Raw genomic sequence first — 16517 nt, 5'->3', positions numbered from 1 at the left:
TTAAGCAATTTATCTTGAAATCCATATTCAACTCTGCCAAATGAATTTTTCCCCTTTCTGGTTCTTTGAGACAGGGTTTCCTACAGTCTAGGCTGGTCCCAAACTCTTATCTGAGGGTGGGCTCAAACTTCTGGTCCTCTGCTCAGTCTGCAGAGTGCTGGGATTACAGGTGTGCACCACCATGCAGCATTTAATAAAACTGGGAGGTTTAACTTGACTATTACTACTGGGGAAATACATCCCCCAGCTCACTAGTGGAGGTCAGAGGACATTTTCGAGGAATGGGTTCTCTCCTTCCACCATGTGGTTCTGAGATTAAACTCGTTTATCCACTGAGCTATCTCACCAGTCCTACAACACTGTTTTGAAAATACTGAACAGATTCTAATTCCCCCAAAATACTTTAAACCATAATTCATTCCTTTCAGCTATTCTCTTAATTACTCCTCTATTGCTATGACAAAACACCATGACCAAAGGCACCTTATAAAAGAAAGCAGTAATTTGGAGATTATGGCTCTGGCATTCTCATTCGGGCCACCGGAGCTATATTTGTTTGAGACATCAGTAGGACATTTCTACACACACATCAGCCTCTCTCCAGAGGGGCAAAGCGTGACTGCAGAAAAAAGGATAACACAGATTCTCTTTCAATGGCTCCTCCCCACTCTATCTCTGGTTATTCTTGAAGAAACTTGGAACACTGCAAAACCATTTGATCAGCCCTGCCAGTTTGAACAGCATTGCTTTCAATGAGACTCGGCTCTTAAATGAAATACTGCTGGGTCATGGCATGTGGCACAGATTCCAAAGGGGAGTGCTTTCTAGATAGATACAGGCACCATTACTACAGCTGTCTACAACTCACTTACTATTATCAGAGAGGAGCAGGAAACACAAGTTCAGAAACAGGTTGTAGTACCAAGAATGTTCCTAAGGACACACGAATTTTTTTACTAAGAATACATCATTGCTCAAGCCAGGTGTGACAGCACATGCCTGTAGTCTTAGCACTCAAAAAGAGGAGGCAGGAAGGTCACCAGCTCAGAACCAGCCTGTGCTACATGTTATAAATGCATAAATAAATGCAAGAAAGAAGGAAGGAAGGAAAGAAGGAGCAGCTGGGGAAGGAACATCATTATAATTAGCAGGATACCTACTGCTGATGAATACTATTCATAAAAATAGTATTGAGGTGAGCTGAGGATGTAGCTCAGTGGCAGCATGCTTGCCTAGCATGCATGAGGCCCTCGGTTCGATCCCCAGTAGCATATGTTAGTAATAGTAACCTCAACAGTAGCAATAACAGTAATGACAATACATCATCCACTTCACTGACCTCATCTTACAGAAACAAAAATTTGATATCAAGTTCACAAATACAATTAAATGGCGTCAAAACTGTTAGTTAAGCCCAAGTCTAGCTTTTAAAAGCTGTAAAGTTATGCTACACTGAAATATTATCCTCAAACCCTTCAAGGTTATTTCCTACCAGGCAAGCAAGCATCACTGCTTATGGGGAAAGAGGAGTCAGTGTTAGCTAGCATGCTGGGCTAGTTACCTCTTAGCATCACCATGACAAAAAATGACAAAATGTTGGACAAGTGACTTAGAAGAGGTTTACTTTGGCTCCTTGTTTGATGGAGGCAGGTGACTGATGGCAGAGGAGCAGAAGCCAGCAGCTGTGGAAGCACAAGCCTGCTCACATAAAAAGCAGAAATCCAATTCCTCCAAGGAGGCCCCACCTCCTAAAGGTCTCACAACCTTGACAGAGTGCCACCAGCTAGGGCCAAGTGTTCAAACACATGAATCCAGAGGCCATTGTACATTTAAAGCATCACTCAATGGCCATTTGAGAAGTTTTCACGGGGATAAAGCTGCTGGCATTCTCCATTCAACACTGAGAAAGAGCATCAACTTCAAGTCACTGCAGCGTCATCTACAAAACCAGGGCTAGAAATGACAGCCAGTTTTGTTAGCTGTGAAATAAAAGAGATGAGTGAACTACTCGGCAGGATGGTCTAACACATGTACCCACATAACCCAGTGGTTATGGCAAAGGCGCACTTTAGTTGTTCTCTCTCAGAATGAGCAAAGATTTGCAGAAAGAAAACTAGTGCCAGGCATGGTGGATCATAGTAACCCTGCTGTTGTAAAAATATAAAAAATAAAAAAGTATGGCTGTCTTTTACCTCGCTGGCCATAGCTGAACCCACTGTGGGTTCAGCACCACAGTGCTCCAAGATGTCTGCTAGATATCTTAAGTCTCAGTCAGCAAAGTGTCTCATCGGCTTTGCTCCATCCCAATTACACTGCCAAAGGCCTCTCTCTGGGCCTGGCAGCAATCTCTCTACCTATCTAGTTCCTAAGGCAGGTTTCCATGCCAGAAACACACATCCCAACTCTGTGGTGGCCCAGACCAGCCACCGCACACTTTCTTACACTTAAATCGCTACATGAAAGAACCCACAACACAATAACCTTTGGCCCAATTGATAAGATATAATTGCCCACCTAAACATACAAAATCCAATACACATCCATCCCTTAAAAACATTCATAACAACCTGTAAAGGCACAGCATGGAATCTTATTGACTGCTTTACTGCTCACAGCAGTTCTTTTTTCTTTTTTTTTTCAGAGCTGGGGACGGAACCCAGGGCCTTGCGCTATCCCCAACCCCCACAGCATGGAATCTTAATGTCACCTGCCATATTGTCCTGCCACTGCTTCTCTCCCTCTCCCTCCTATTTCTTCCCCCTTTCCATTCCAGTCTCCTCCTCTTCCTTCAAATTTCTCTCCCATCCATCCTTCCTTCTCATCCAATGACAGGCCTCCTTCTATCCTGTTCCTGCCCCTCACCTGTACTTTACAGACTCAATGGGGAGAAGATTCTGGTGAAGTCTCCTGAGTCCTGAGTACAGACTAGGTAGCTGTCCTTGGGGCAGTGGAATTAGCATCAAAATACAGATAACTCCAGGGCAAACTACAACATAACCCTAGCTCTTGGGAGACAGAGGCAAAAGGATAATGTTGTGACAAATTTAAGCCAACCTGAGCTACATAACAAATTCCAGGCTAGCTTGGGCTATATAGTGAGAACCTTCCTCAAAGGGTATCAAAAAAAAAAACAAAAAACAAAAAACAAAAAACAAAACAAAACAAAAATAAATACATAATTAAGCATTTCCCCACACAGCTTCACTTTATTAAGTCGGTAATTACAATGTATCTGCAGAGTCAGGCTCAGTGCTACATACCAAGAGAGTCTGTTGTACAAGCAGAGTCAGGAATGCAGATACTTAGCACAAATAACTCCAATTCTGAACAAGTAACAAAAAAGAAAACAAGGCATAACTACCTTTGCCTAGGAGACAATTTGAGGTCCCACAGATGTAAGACCTGAATGAATGTGTAAGCAATGCTATCCAAGGGAAAGGAGAAAAGACAGGCCAAAGTACTGAAGGCAAAGGCAAGAGCTCAGGGGGCTGGAGAGAGACCTCAGCCGGAGGACCCAGACTTAATCCCTAGTACCCACATGGTAGAGGGTCACAACCATCTATAACTCAAGCTCCCAGTGACTCATGGACTCCAGATAAGCACATGTGCCCAGACAGACATGCAGGCAAAACACCCATATACATAGTAAGTAAATACAATGAAAATCAATAAAGAAAAATGGAAATGGCGGCATCTCCTTCTGTCAGCACCACAGTCAAACACTTACAAGGAAGGTCCATTTATGTCTCTCTCCCCACACACATCTTGCTAATTCACCTGCAAATCTTCCAAAGCTTGCCAAAAGAAATGCCAAAATCTACATGTTTATAGGAAGGCTAATACAGTCAAGGACCAATTAACAGTGGCTTCATATGTAACAAGAAGGCTAAAGTAAGCATATAACAGTGCAACAGGCCATACCCAATTTCCACACTAGCAGTCCTTACAGGTCCTGAAGGGCTGATCTTATCAAGTGGCAAAGCAACACTACAGAGTCGTCTATGCTATGAAATCACATGCAAAGTTCAACTACTTTATGGACTTTATGCTAAGTGGGCATGGGTGGCATATACCTGTAAGCCCAGAACTCAGTAAACAGGAAAAGGGATTATATAGTTCAGGGCCACCTCAAGACTCATAGTGAATTTGAGTCTTCTTGGAAGTACATGAGACCCTGTCTCACAAAACAAACAAAAAGTGCTTCGGGCTGCTCTCAAACTCACAATTCTCTCGTCTCAGTTCTCTAGAGTTCACTAGAGGCGCATGCCAGGCTTAGGTCAGTGATGAAGCTCTTCTCAGTTCTCCTCTCACATGGTGAAGATAGGTGTCAATACTCCTGTCACTGGAACATTACAGCACTCATTGTAGAAACAACAGTTTTCAACATGAGGTTGGATAATACAAGTATCCTGTACCTTGCCCCACTGTTCACGAGTTAAGGGATTACAAACAAGTCAGCTAACCAACCTTACCACTGTTCAGTTCTGATGTTTATGGAAACTCAGGAATGATTTGAAGACCTGGAATCTTGTACCTTAGATTAGAACTCTGAGGCTAGGAACACAGAACTAAACCAACGCTGGTGAGGAAACCTCAGTGTCTTTTAAGGAAACAGTGATGTGATTTGCATCTTTATGCCACAAGATGGTAAGGAGACAGAGGCCATAGGGAAGAAAGAACTGGCCCTTAACCAAGGCCCCTCCCTCCAGAATGCTGGAGTTCTGGTCAAGGGCATGCTTAGATGGGACTTTCAGGGAAGACTATAATGTTACTTTCCATTTGTGCACATAGTAATTTTAAAAACTTGCAATCCCCCTGCCTCAGCTTCTAGAGGTGTAGAGGAATTTTTCCCTAATTGATTGACTGGGTAATAAAGATGACAAGAAGCCAACCACTGAGCAAGGAGGAGGCGGGCCTTCCGGGTCCAAGAGGGGAGAAAGGATCAGGCGTTTTGGACTGAGAGGAGGAACAAAGCAAACAAGATGTAGGCCGGGGATTAATAAATCTGGTGGCAGAATTCACCAGGATCCACCACCAGGAGATTTCTAACATAGAATAGTTGATGAACTTAGGATGATAGATTCCACACCCAGCAATTGTATTATCTGTTGATTCTAAACTAAGATTGCCTGGAGTTTTCCATTCCGCAGTGACTCAGGTGGGCCAGAGGGAAAGAACTTAAGTGAGGCAGAATTCAGCCAGGCTTTGGGACAGGAAGATTAGGCAAGGACTGAGCTCAGGGGGAAAGGTAGCGATCAGAGCGCCGGCTGGTGAGAGCACACCCACAGCTGCCCGCAGGGACCAAGAGCTATCTCAGAGCTCTGGAGAGGCAGAGACAGCATTGGTGAGAGAGGCTTTGGCAAGGGGAAACATGTGGTCTCAATCGGCTGTGTACCGGGCTGAGAACAGACCCGGACCACGGACCAGTGCCTAGCCGGCGACAGTGTGAATTGTTTTTTAATAATTACAACGTTGAGGGGCTAGTATTACCCGCCTGCACTGCCAAGCCAGCTTAAATACACTATTCACACATCAAGTTTAGCCAAGAAAGAAAATGAGGCTGAGAACTTAGCTTAATGGAAGAGTGGTTGCCTATCATAAGGTTCACACTCCAAAGCCTCGAGGAGGTGAGCGATTACTAGTTAATCTAGGACTGAAGATCTTTTTCAGTCTGTCTTAGTGTGATTAAATTCTACACACTCAAAAATTTCCAAGGACTAAGCAAAAAAGGCTTACTTCCTAAACAAAAGCTACTAATCCAAGTACTATCAAGTGAAATTTGGACAGGAATTGAACCTAAATACCACACAAGGAGCCTTAAGTAGTGACCATTTATTGAATATGTTCTAGCACTAGCAGAGTGCTAAGCAAGCAGTTACTTATTTAATTCTCAACTCTGTAGCTTAACGATCATCTCACTTCCCAGAGGAAGGAAAGGAGCTGAGAAATACTTCCACTAATGCGTTCTGGCCACTGAAATATTCAAACCCAAACATGCTGGCTCCAGACCCCCATTTGGTGTTGTCTCCTCACCCCCCACCCCCACCCCCTTCTTTTTATTTTCTGAGACGTGGTCTCATTTAGTAGCTCTGGCTGGCCTAGAACTCATTATATAGACTCAGAACTGACAGAAATCTGCCTGCCTCTGCCTTGGAGCACTGGGATGGATTAAGGTGTATGCCAGGGCGTCAGGCATAAAACCTACCCTTAACATTATACTTTGATTTTACATTAAAATTTTAATATATAATTAATTTATATATTAATATGTATTTATTGATATTTTATTATATTAATTTATATTATATTAATATTAATTTATATAATTAATATATTTTATATTTTGTATACTATTGGTTTACTGGATAACAGAGCTGAGCACTCAGTATGTACCAAACACACTGGGCAGTCAGAGTGTTATCAGTGAAAGTTATCAGTGTTATCACCCCACTTTTGAGGTGAGCAGATTATAGTAGTATGATAGCTAAAACGTATGGTAAATCTTGTCAGCCTGACTAGACGGAAATATGTAGAGCAGTAAAACATATCTCTGGGATGTGCATAGGCATGATGGGTATGTTTAGGTTTTGTTTAGTTTGAGTTTTTTAGACAGGGTTTCCTCTATAATCCGGGGTTAACCTAGACCAACATTGCTGAGGCTGGCCTGTAACTCCTTCCTCAGACTCCTGAATGCTGGATTTCAGCCATGAACCCCCACACTGAGATGAAGCCCTTGATGGATTCATAGTATGACAGTATTATGCAAAGTAGACCAAAAGTAGGAGGTAGGGCCTGGTTGGGGAAAGGTCATGACAGCAAATCCTTGGGAAATAAATATACCTTATCCCTGATCCCTTTCTGTTTCCTCTTTCTGCTCCCAATGCCAAGAAGTTAGAACAGGACTAGCGAGATGGCTTAGTGGATAAAGGCACTTATTGCCAACCCTGCCAAGTTTGATGGACCCATATGATGGACGAAAACAAGCAACTCTCACACGTGTGTGTGCACAATTTGTACATACATGTGATTTTTTAAGTTACAAGTATGCTAAGCCACACAATCTTGCCAGTTTAACATTCTGACTAAGAGCATGGGCACTAGTGAACACTGACTGAAGCCTCTCAAGTCACAAGACAAAACAAAGAACCATTCCTATAAGATGAGGTATCTCAGCCAGTGACACAGGAGTTACAAAAATAGTCTCTTCCCATGTGTCCACTGCTCAGAGTTTTTATATACTGACTCAACCACGCTGGAAGACACACCCTACTTTACACACCCATTTTACACACAAGGAATCAGGCACTAGGGTGTGCTGGTCAGGTTTTGTCAACCTGACACAAACACAGACATACCTGCCAACAGGGAACCTAGAGCCAAGGAGTTCTCTCTGTCAGAGACCTGAGGGCACGACTAGGAGGCACTTTCTTCATTAATGACTTTTATAAACTTTCTTAAAAAACAGCAAATAAACAAAAATATCATGCACCAAACTTAACCAGGCTAAAACTCTATACAACTTAATAAGCTTGTATATGGCTAGAATTGGCATATTAAATTTTATACTGACTCTACCATGCTGATTTCAGTATAAAATGTATTTTCTCATTTAGCTACCACCAAACCCATAAAAAATCCATGACAGAAGTAAAACTAGAAAAACAATTAGATACATGTTTGTGTCCACTGCTTTAGTCATCCTTCCTCATCCTCTTACGTTTTTGGCTTTTCTTCAAGTTATTCCATATTCGAATATGCACTCATCGTGAGTGGGGTCAGCCCTGGGCCTGTGGTCCGAGTTGTATAAGAAAGCAAGCTGAGCAGCAAACCACGGGAACCCACCTGTAAGCAGCATTCCTCTGTGGCTTCTGCTTCAGCTCTTGTCCTGACTACCTCAGACATGAATTGTTACCTTGAAGTATAAGAATAAATAAATCCTTTCCTTTTCCAACTAGCTTTTGGTCATGGTTTTTATCACTATAACATTAGAAAGCAAACTAGAATAAGAGTTAGAGGTCTTGCAAAGAACAGTGCAGCAGAAGTCGGGTCTTAAACCAGGGAGTATAGCTGGCTCGTGCTTCTTAAGCTGTACCCTTCTAACTCACATAGTCACTTCTAAACATAGATCAAGTAAACTGGACCACACAGAACGCATATGCTAATAAATTTAGCCTCATAGTAATACTTTGACCATGTTAAATTAACTATTGTTAAGTAAATTGATACGGAATATTTTACTATCATTCTACAAACACATGATTTCCTTTCTAACCCAGCTTAAGAGGAAAAAAAGTCAATTTTTGAGAAAAAAATGTGACTTTTTTTTTTAAGATTTATTTGCTTTATGTATGAGTACACCGTAGGTGTCTTCAGACACACCAAAAGAGGGGATCAGATCCCATCACAGATGGTTATGAGCCACCATGTGGTTGCTGGGAATTGAACTCAAGACCTCTAACAGTCAGTGCTCTTAACTGCTGAGCTATATCTCTCCAGCCCAAGGCTACTTCTTAGATACCTGAAGCCTACAATGACTTTGCCGTATACTTCTAAAGACATGTTTATAGGCACACTGTTTTACAGAACTGGGGACTGAGCCAGTCTTGGACAGCCAGCATGTCAGGTATATCAATGAGCTCCCTTAGAGAATACTAAGTAATCCCTAAATCTCTACTCATTTTTAAAACTTAAAAGTTTTTTTCTTGATGAGAAAAGAATATTCTGGGGGCTGGAGAATCTGCTCAGTGGTTAAGAGCATTGACTGTTCTTCTAGAGATCCTGAGTTCAATTCCCACCAACCACATGGTGGCTCACAACCATCTGTAATGGGTTCCAATGTCCTCTTCTGGTGTGTCTGAAGAGAGAGACAGTGTATTCACATACATAAAATAAATAAAAAGTCAAAAGAAAGGAGAGAGAGAGAGAGAGAGAGAGAGAGAGAGAGAGAGAGAGAGAGAGAATATGAATGAATATCATTGTGGGGTAGTAAAATGGCTTGGCAGGTAAAGGTACTCACCACTAAGCCTGGTGACCTGAGCCTGATCCCCAGGATTCACACGGTCAAAGGGGAGGATTAGCTCCAATGGGCTGTCCTTTGACCTCCACACATATACACACAGAAGAGATAATAAAATAATAGAAAAGAAAACCATTCTAGTGTATTACACTAGACAAACTATGAAACTAGATCCAAGTACAAGAGCCAGCATCTAATTTAAGAAGCAGAACCTTTAAAATAGAATGCTCTTAGAGCATAAGGCTTGTAGTTGGGACTCTGAAGCCTCTGAGTGAAATTGTCACATATTAGAAAAACTAAAGCCGGCCTGGGAGGTGGGGAGGCACACCTTTAATCTCAACACTGAGGAGGCAGAGGCAGGAGGATCTGAGTTCTAGACCAGCCTGGTTTTCAGAGTGAGTTTCCAGGAAATCCAGGACTTCACTGAGAAACCCTATCTTGAAAGACAAAAACAAAACACAAAAAGCCTCAAATCTTTTACCTGAAATAGTAGGCAAATGGGTTATATATTTCCCTAGTTTTTCTTAAATATGACCTTCAAAAACACAAAGTAACTTTACAATTACAAACAATATGCAAGTGAATTCTTGATTATACATAGAGTGTGTGGTGAAGTCAGAGGACAGTTTGCAGGTCTGTTCTCTTTCCATCTTGTGAGAACTCAGGGAAAAAATGATTGTAAGGAAGGAGACAGAGGCAAGCAGCATCCCAGCACTACCACAAAACCAAAGAGTTAAATAAGGACACTTGGAAATACCAGAAATCTAGAACATGCCATCCACAAGGAACTGTACAGCAAACCACTAGAAAGCTAAGACGATGAGCTGTACTTCAGTCTGCCTGTAAGACTCAAAGAAAAGAGAAAGCTTTTCTAGAAAAAAAGCTGCCTAGAGTCCCAGTGCCAGCAGCTATTGACACAAAAGGAAGGCACTCCTTAAAATGTGCTCTGCCTAAACACCAACAAATGGCAAAGCAGTTTCTAAACGCTGCCAATGTAAGAGCTGTTTACCTTGCATAAAGCAAATGGGCATTGCTCCCGATGTCCAACTTTAATGTAGAGATGTATCTATTCAGAAGAGCTCACCACTGGAATTCACTTTCTAGAATGAAATCTGGCCACATGATAGAAGTATGTTCAAATCTTTTCATTCACTGCAACTCCAGAACTCGTCCTCAAGAAATGCAGGACTGAGGTAAAATGGCAAAACCCTGAAAACCATTCATGTTCTATGATGAGGAAATGATCAAATATGTAAAGTGTAAAGCACTGAAAAGTTCAGCTACAGTGAACTTTTTATAGCACAGACTGCTATATTCTGGCCTAGATTGCTGCTGTACCAGGGAAACACCTCCTATTACTGTGGTGCCTTTCCCTGATGGCAGGCCTCCTGCAAGCCCTAAAATGTGTCACCTGAAATCATATCAACAGTGCAGGTGTTTGTAAGCATGGTGAAGCCATTTACAGGTACAAAGGGCTACCAGTTCCTGAAGGTAGTGAGGTAGGTGGTGGCCTCCAGGTCATGAGAGACGCTTTTCCTTGTCCTTCCTGCAGCAAATGCAAAAATGGATTTTATATGCTACAATGACAAATTTTTCTGTGACAAACTAGGCTTTTCTTGCCTGGTTCTAGTTAATGCTGTTGATGGGTCCCTGTCCCTGAAGCATTCTATCAACAGTAATGACTGAACCCTAGCTCAAGCCCTATAGCCTGCTGCAGAAATTCCTTTAGTTCTAAATCTGTGTGTGCATTTGTCAGGGTATGAACACATGAGAATTAAAGTGCCCGAGGAGGCAAGAGGGACCAGATCCTCTGAAATCAGAGTTACAGGCAGTTGTGAATTGCCTGATGTGGGTGCTAAGAACTGAACTCATGTCTTCTGCAAGAGCAGTACACTCCAGCCTTTGGGCCATCTCTCCATTCCCTACATCCTGATTTTTTTTTTTTACATACATACATACATACACACACACACACACACACACACACACACACACACACACACATCTTTGCAACTGAAAATAAAAGAAATTTAAAAAAAAAAAAAAAAAGGATGGGCTGTACTTAGACAGTCTGCCTGTAAGCTTGGGGAAGCATTTTATAACACATTCTGCTATATTCTGGCCCTAGATTGCTCCTGTACCAGGGTGAGAGAACATGAGGCAGTGTCTCTGTGGAAAACAGAGGGCACCTTGCAGGACTGGATCTCTTCTTCCACTATGTGGATCTCAGTGATGGAGCTCAAGCTTGGTGGCAAGTGCTATCTGCTGAGCATTCTCGCCTGCCTAAAAGTTCTTAAAAGGAATTTGGACACACACTTGAAAATAGTAAGACAAAAATGCTTTGAAACACTGACGTGAGTTCACCTAGATGATGGGAATACAAGTGGTTCCTTCCATATCTCTCTTCATAGCCCTTCAAATTCCAAGCCGCCTGTATTAACCTCAAGAACCACGGCAGCAGCGATGGAAGCCTCTATGGCTGAGTACATAATACATAATCAAGGCCGGTGTTCAGACCCCCGCACCCCTGTAACAAGCCTGGTGCCCCACTCACCTGCGAACAGTTGTGCATATAACCAAACACAGATACACACATGAATAAATAAATTTTCTTTAAAAAAAAATATCAGGGAAGCTCTCTAGGGCTTCCAAATCTAAATTTTATATAGTATATAGGCACAGTCCTCTCTGCCTCCAAATTCAGTGATAATCTGGGAGAAGCTAGGAAGTTCACTAAGTGGTCAAACAAGTCTTTAAACACCATCATCTACAATGGATTTTGATGAGAACAGTTTTGCATGATTCTTAGATTACACAGAACAATAATCAAAGAACTGACTGAATCTAAGAACCAGAAAGGGCTGACCCACGGCAGAATGCCCCAGGCTCCTTACCTACGAATCTAAGACATACAGAAGGCTAGCCTCTACACTAGATGTGCACTACATTTAACATATAAACATAAGACAGCACATTTAAAAACAAAACTGATTTTGCCATTATTACCCCAAGTTAAAATAAGCCATTTTACATAATTCAAAATTAAAACCAAGTATGATTCTATATATCTGTGCCTCAAAACTCAGGAAGCAGAAGGGTTATTACAAGTTTGAGGCCAGCCTAGGCTATGAGGGAGTCAAGATTAGCCTAGGCTATGAGGGAGTCAAGATTAGCCTAGGCTATGAGGGAGTCAAGATTAGCCTAGGCTATGAGGGAGTCAAGCTTAGCCTGGGATACGGTGTCACCTTGTCTATAAAAAATAACTTAAGGGCTGGAGAGATGGCTCAGCCGTTAAAGGCTAGGCTCACAACCAAAAATATAAAAAATAACTTAATATGAGTCTGCTTTGGAATGCTAAAGACAGCTCAATAACAATGTGCATTATTAGCTAGCTATGTAAATATCCATGATTGTCCACTGCTCCCGCCATTCATGAATAACCGTTTTCTCCTAATTTATGCCACTATATCAGCACCTTGATTAGGGGTTGGGGATGTGGTCAATTGATGAGAACCATCCAGAACTGCAAAACACCTGGGATCAGTTCCTAGCATCATCATATAAACAATATATGAAATCAACATATCCCTTTACTTTATAGAGAGAAAAATGCTTTTGAATTATGTGTAAGTATGTGTCTGTGTAGCAATGTAACACAATCACACATAACTCAGTTAACCACAATTGGCAGAACAGTACAAAATTTTTATGACATCCACTTTTAAAATATGTGTTTCTGTGAGTCAAGGTGTTCTCAGAGGCCAGAAGAGGGTATTGGATCCCCTGGAGCTGGAGTTATAAGGAATTGTGTGGTCCCTGACATTCGTGCGTGACTGTACTCAAGTCCTCTGGAAGAGCAGCAATGGCTGAGCCATCTTTCCAATCCCAGAAAAAGATTTGTAAAGGATCTATATCTTCCCATTCTCCACTCTATAGTTCTAAGATAGACTGAAAGTGGCAAATGAGAACAGTAAAATGCATTAGCCTGTGCCTAATTCTATGCTGGCTACCCGTCAGCTTTGTCACTGGAACCCTTGGCTTTCCCAGCCACATCAGTAAAATGAAGGTAAAATCAGATGATTTAAAGTATCTATAAGCTCTTAAATATGTAAGCTGGCCGGCCGTGTGTGGTGCTACAGACCTGTAACACTATCAGGCCAGAGGCTAAGGAAGAAGAACTCCCAGTTGGAGGCCAGACTGAGCTATATAACCAGACCTCATCTCAAAAGAAAACACACTAGATTTAGGCTTCTTCAATCTTGCCAAGTATCTTTCCCTAACTTTTAGCAGTAGTAAACTTATCCTTGGACTAACTTCAATTAATCACAATTTGAAGAAATATACACTTTTATAACACTATCCATTTATAAGATACATAATGTTTACAAGAGTTTACCTTATAATAATTTGCAATTACATATTTCTTAGTAAACATACTGTGACCCATCTAAGTGTCCCAGTAAATGATTACTCAACAAAACATTACATTACACATATAGGACACATGACTGATTACACAACTGCACCAACATTAACACAGTAACTAGACATATTTCATTTCTATCATATCAGAAAATTAAAGTCTAGAGGTGTTTCAATACCATCCAGAACAAATGACAATACTCTGCACCTCATGTCTCTCAATAAACAAGGTGCCATCTCAGGTTTAAAAGCATCAGAGAAACTGAGAATCTTTGTTCTTGAACAGAACAACTTTTGGACCAAGCCCCACATAAAAGAAAGTAAGCTTCCCAATCTTTGTAAAGTCCTCCACTTTTTAGGTAGATGCAGGGACTTTAGATAAAATGTTTATAATCCCTCCACCTGGGAGAGTTGGGCGGGTGGCTTTCCAAGTGTTTGCCAACCCAGATTACCTGATGAGTTCAAGGACAGAGGGCTGCAGAGTGAAACTCTCTCAAAAGAACAAAGACTGGATGAGAGACAAGTTAAGCTAGTAGTATCTAAGGAGTCAGCCCCTTCCTCAGCATTTTAAACCCCACTGCCAACTTACAGTCTAGCCTTTTTTCTTCTTCCCTAAATTATTTTTTCTTCTTAGTATGTGTGTTGGGCGGGGTTCAGATGTGGATCAGACTTCCAACTATCATTCTGCCTCAGCCTCTTAAATGCTGGAATTACAGGTAAGCATCACCAACCATGTCTTGGGTGTTAACATTTTTAATTGACAGACCATAATTATGTATGTGTGTATGTGGGGGATAATGTAACATTTTATGATATAGAGAATTTGGAATGATTAAAATGAGTTAAACATAGCCTCTCTTTTTTGTGGGATCTTTTCTTAACAGAGACTATCTCCATCATATAGTCTAATATTGACGGATAACAGAGGGTCACTAACTTCAACAGCACTGCTGACATTTGATAGTTGTTAAAATGAATCTAATTCAGAAGGGAGGGGGGCTTAAGAAGCTTCCTTCCCAAGAGCCATAAATCTGCAACTGCCGACCACACTGGCCTGAGAGTCAAAGGAAACGAGGCCTGCTCCGTCCTTTCTCAATGTATTTTCCATGTACCTGCTTTGGGTAGTACAGCCACTAGAGATATCTACATGTTATCACTTCCCTACTCCTCCTGGTAAGCCCTTAGAGCAACTCTCTTAAGAAATCTATTGTTATCTGCACTTCATAGATCAGAAAACCACAATCGACTCAACCAGACCCAAGGCTGCTAAGTGGCAGATCCAGATTTCAAATCCAGGACTGCTTGGCATAAAAGTTCGGGTTTGTTGTATCAAGCTACACTGTCTAGTGATAATATATGCACAAAAGTAAGCAGTATGTCTCTTGAATTCTACTCATTGATGCAGGTTCTTGCATTAACTCCTCCTCCACAGCAAATACAAGTGACCATACCAACACACCCACGATTACCAATTCAATCTTGTCGAGGAGACAGGACTGCCAAGGAATTGCCAATTCTTATCTTGGTTATATAAAACGAACAGCTCGAAGTCTATATAAAAGTCCTGGTATGAAAGAAAGCCTGAAGTTTGTTCTGCCTTATTCTCTTGGGGTGTGGGTGGGGGCAATATAGAAAGAGCCCAACACGAAGCATAGGCATTTCCCTCATAGTTATATTCAGCCATCTTCGAAAAGAAATTTTGAGTCTCTGCTCCTGTCTTTCACGCCTGTTGCTCTATTACTGCAGGGACTGAGTCACAAGTTACCTAGTTTCTCCCATGGCAGTGTGCAGCCAAACCAGTCTGGCAGCTCAGCTGTCTCTTGTGTGAGGATTCCAACAAGCCTCTTGAAGGTCTGAGAACTGCGGCCACTTCTCATCGGAACAACTGTAAAGTGCAACCCTCTAAGTACAGCCCTAAGACTGTGCAACGACTCCTCAGCTCCAAAGACTGACATTCACTCCCATTCCTTCCCCCGACGCAAACTCAAACAACCACTCTCCCACTGAATTAACCACCACATTATATTTAAGTGTATTTAATCTCCAAGCAATTTCCCCGAGCCTGCATAAGCTACGCCCCAATCCAAACAAATTCCTTCTCTAGGAGGAAAAAAAAATCTCTCTAAAGACCAAACCCTGCAGGATAGTTAACTTTATGTTGAACGCAGATCCATCTATCCGCCCGTTTAACACAATCACTCTGGAGAAACAGAGACTCGCCTCGCCCTTACTCCCTGCCTTAATAAATACTGGGATCTGGATGGTCACGCCAACAGTTTCCATCAGTTTGATCTCTGACTCTCCGTGGACCAGTGACAAAGACCAAGCGAACTGGAGGCGCCAAGGCTCCCCCTGGCATTCACAGATGCGCCCACACCGGTTGCCTGCTTTCACAATGCGGCTCCTTCGTCCCAAGTGGAGATTTCAGAGAGGCTTCCCGGCCGCAGGCGTTCTGGAAAAGGCCGAGCTCACCCGTCCGGATGAGCAAGTGACAGGTTGGAATTAACCCTTCAGCCTCCACAGCCCGAAAGGCGGCAACTGTGACAGACTCGGATTAACTCTTTCCAGGCCGCCTTAAAGACACAGCCCCCCACCAAAACGCAATGTGGAATTGACCCTCCGGCGCTGACCCTCCGGCTAAAACCTCCCAGGCCCACACCCAAAGGATCGCACGGCCCGGCCCTCAGGGAGGTGACAGGCCCCGGACGCCCGCCAGGCCGACCTCATAGGGCTGCTCACCGCGATGACATTGACGAAAGTGGTCTTGCCAGAGTACTGCAGCCCCACCAGCGTCAGTTCCATCTCCTCCTTCCAGAAGAGCGAGCGGAACCAGTCCAGCAGGCGGGAGATGAGCGCCAGCATGGCGGCGGCCGGCAGCGAGCGGGGACGGGCGCGGACGACGACAGACACTGCTTCCCACGAGCGGGTATCGGCCCGGAACCCGCCAACGGCTCTTCAGCGGGCCCCCCGGCGCGACTCGGGTAGACACAGATAGGAGGCTGCGACGGCCGGAGCCAGGAAGCCCAGCGGGTCATATGATTCGCCCTACCCCCCCCACGCCCAGCCCTGCGCAGCCGCG

The 16517-nt window shown here is 42.9% G+C and overlaps 1 protein-coding gene across 3 annotated transcripts in view; it reads right to left on the bottom strand.

Annotated features, from left to right (window-relative positions):
* The window catches only part of Arl8b (ADP-ribosylation factor like GTPase 8B), a 43984-nt gene extending 27467 nt beyond the window's left edge, over window positions 1-16517 (bottom strand). The window contains exon 1 of one of the 3 annotated variants that reach the window (XM_039108198.2): window positions 16178-16517. In XM_039108198.2, coding sequence (XP_038964126.1) covers window positions 16178-16300 — 123 coding nt within the window. In that variant the 5' untranslated portion in view covers window positions 16301-16517. Of the gene's footprint in view, window positions 1-4223; window positions 4413-16177 lie in introns of those variants that run through there. The other 2 variants (NM_001024332.1, XM_039108199.2) reach the window with 2 other exon arrangements.

The sequence above is a fragment of the Rattus norvegicus genome, chromosome 4, assembly GCF_036323735.1.
Source record: "Rattus norvegicus strain BN/NHsdMcwi chromosome 4, GRCr8, whole genome shotgun sequence".
NCBI classification, from domain to species: Eukaryota; Metazoa; Chordata; class Mammalia; order Rodentia; family Muridae; genus Rattus; species Rattus norvegicus.
This window is presented reverse-complemented; position numbering and strand designations above follow the sequence as displayed.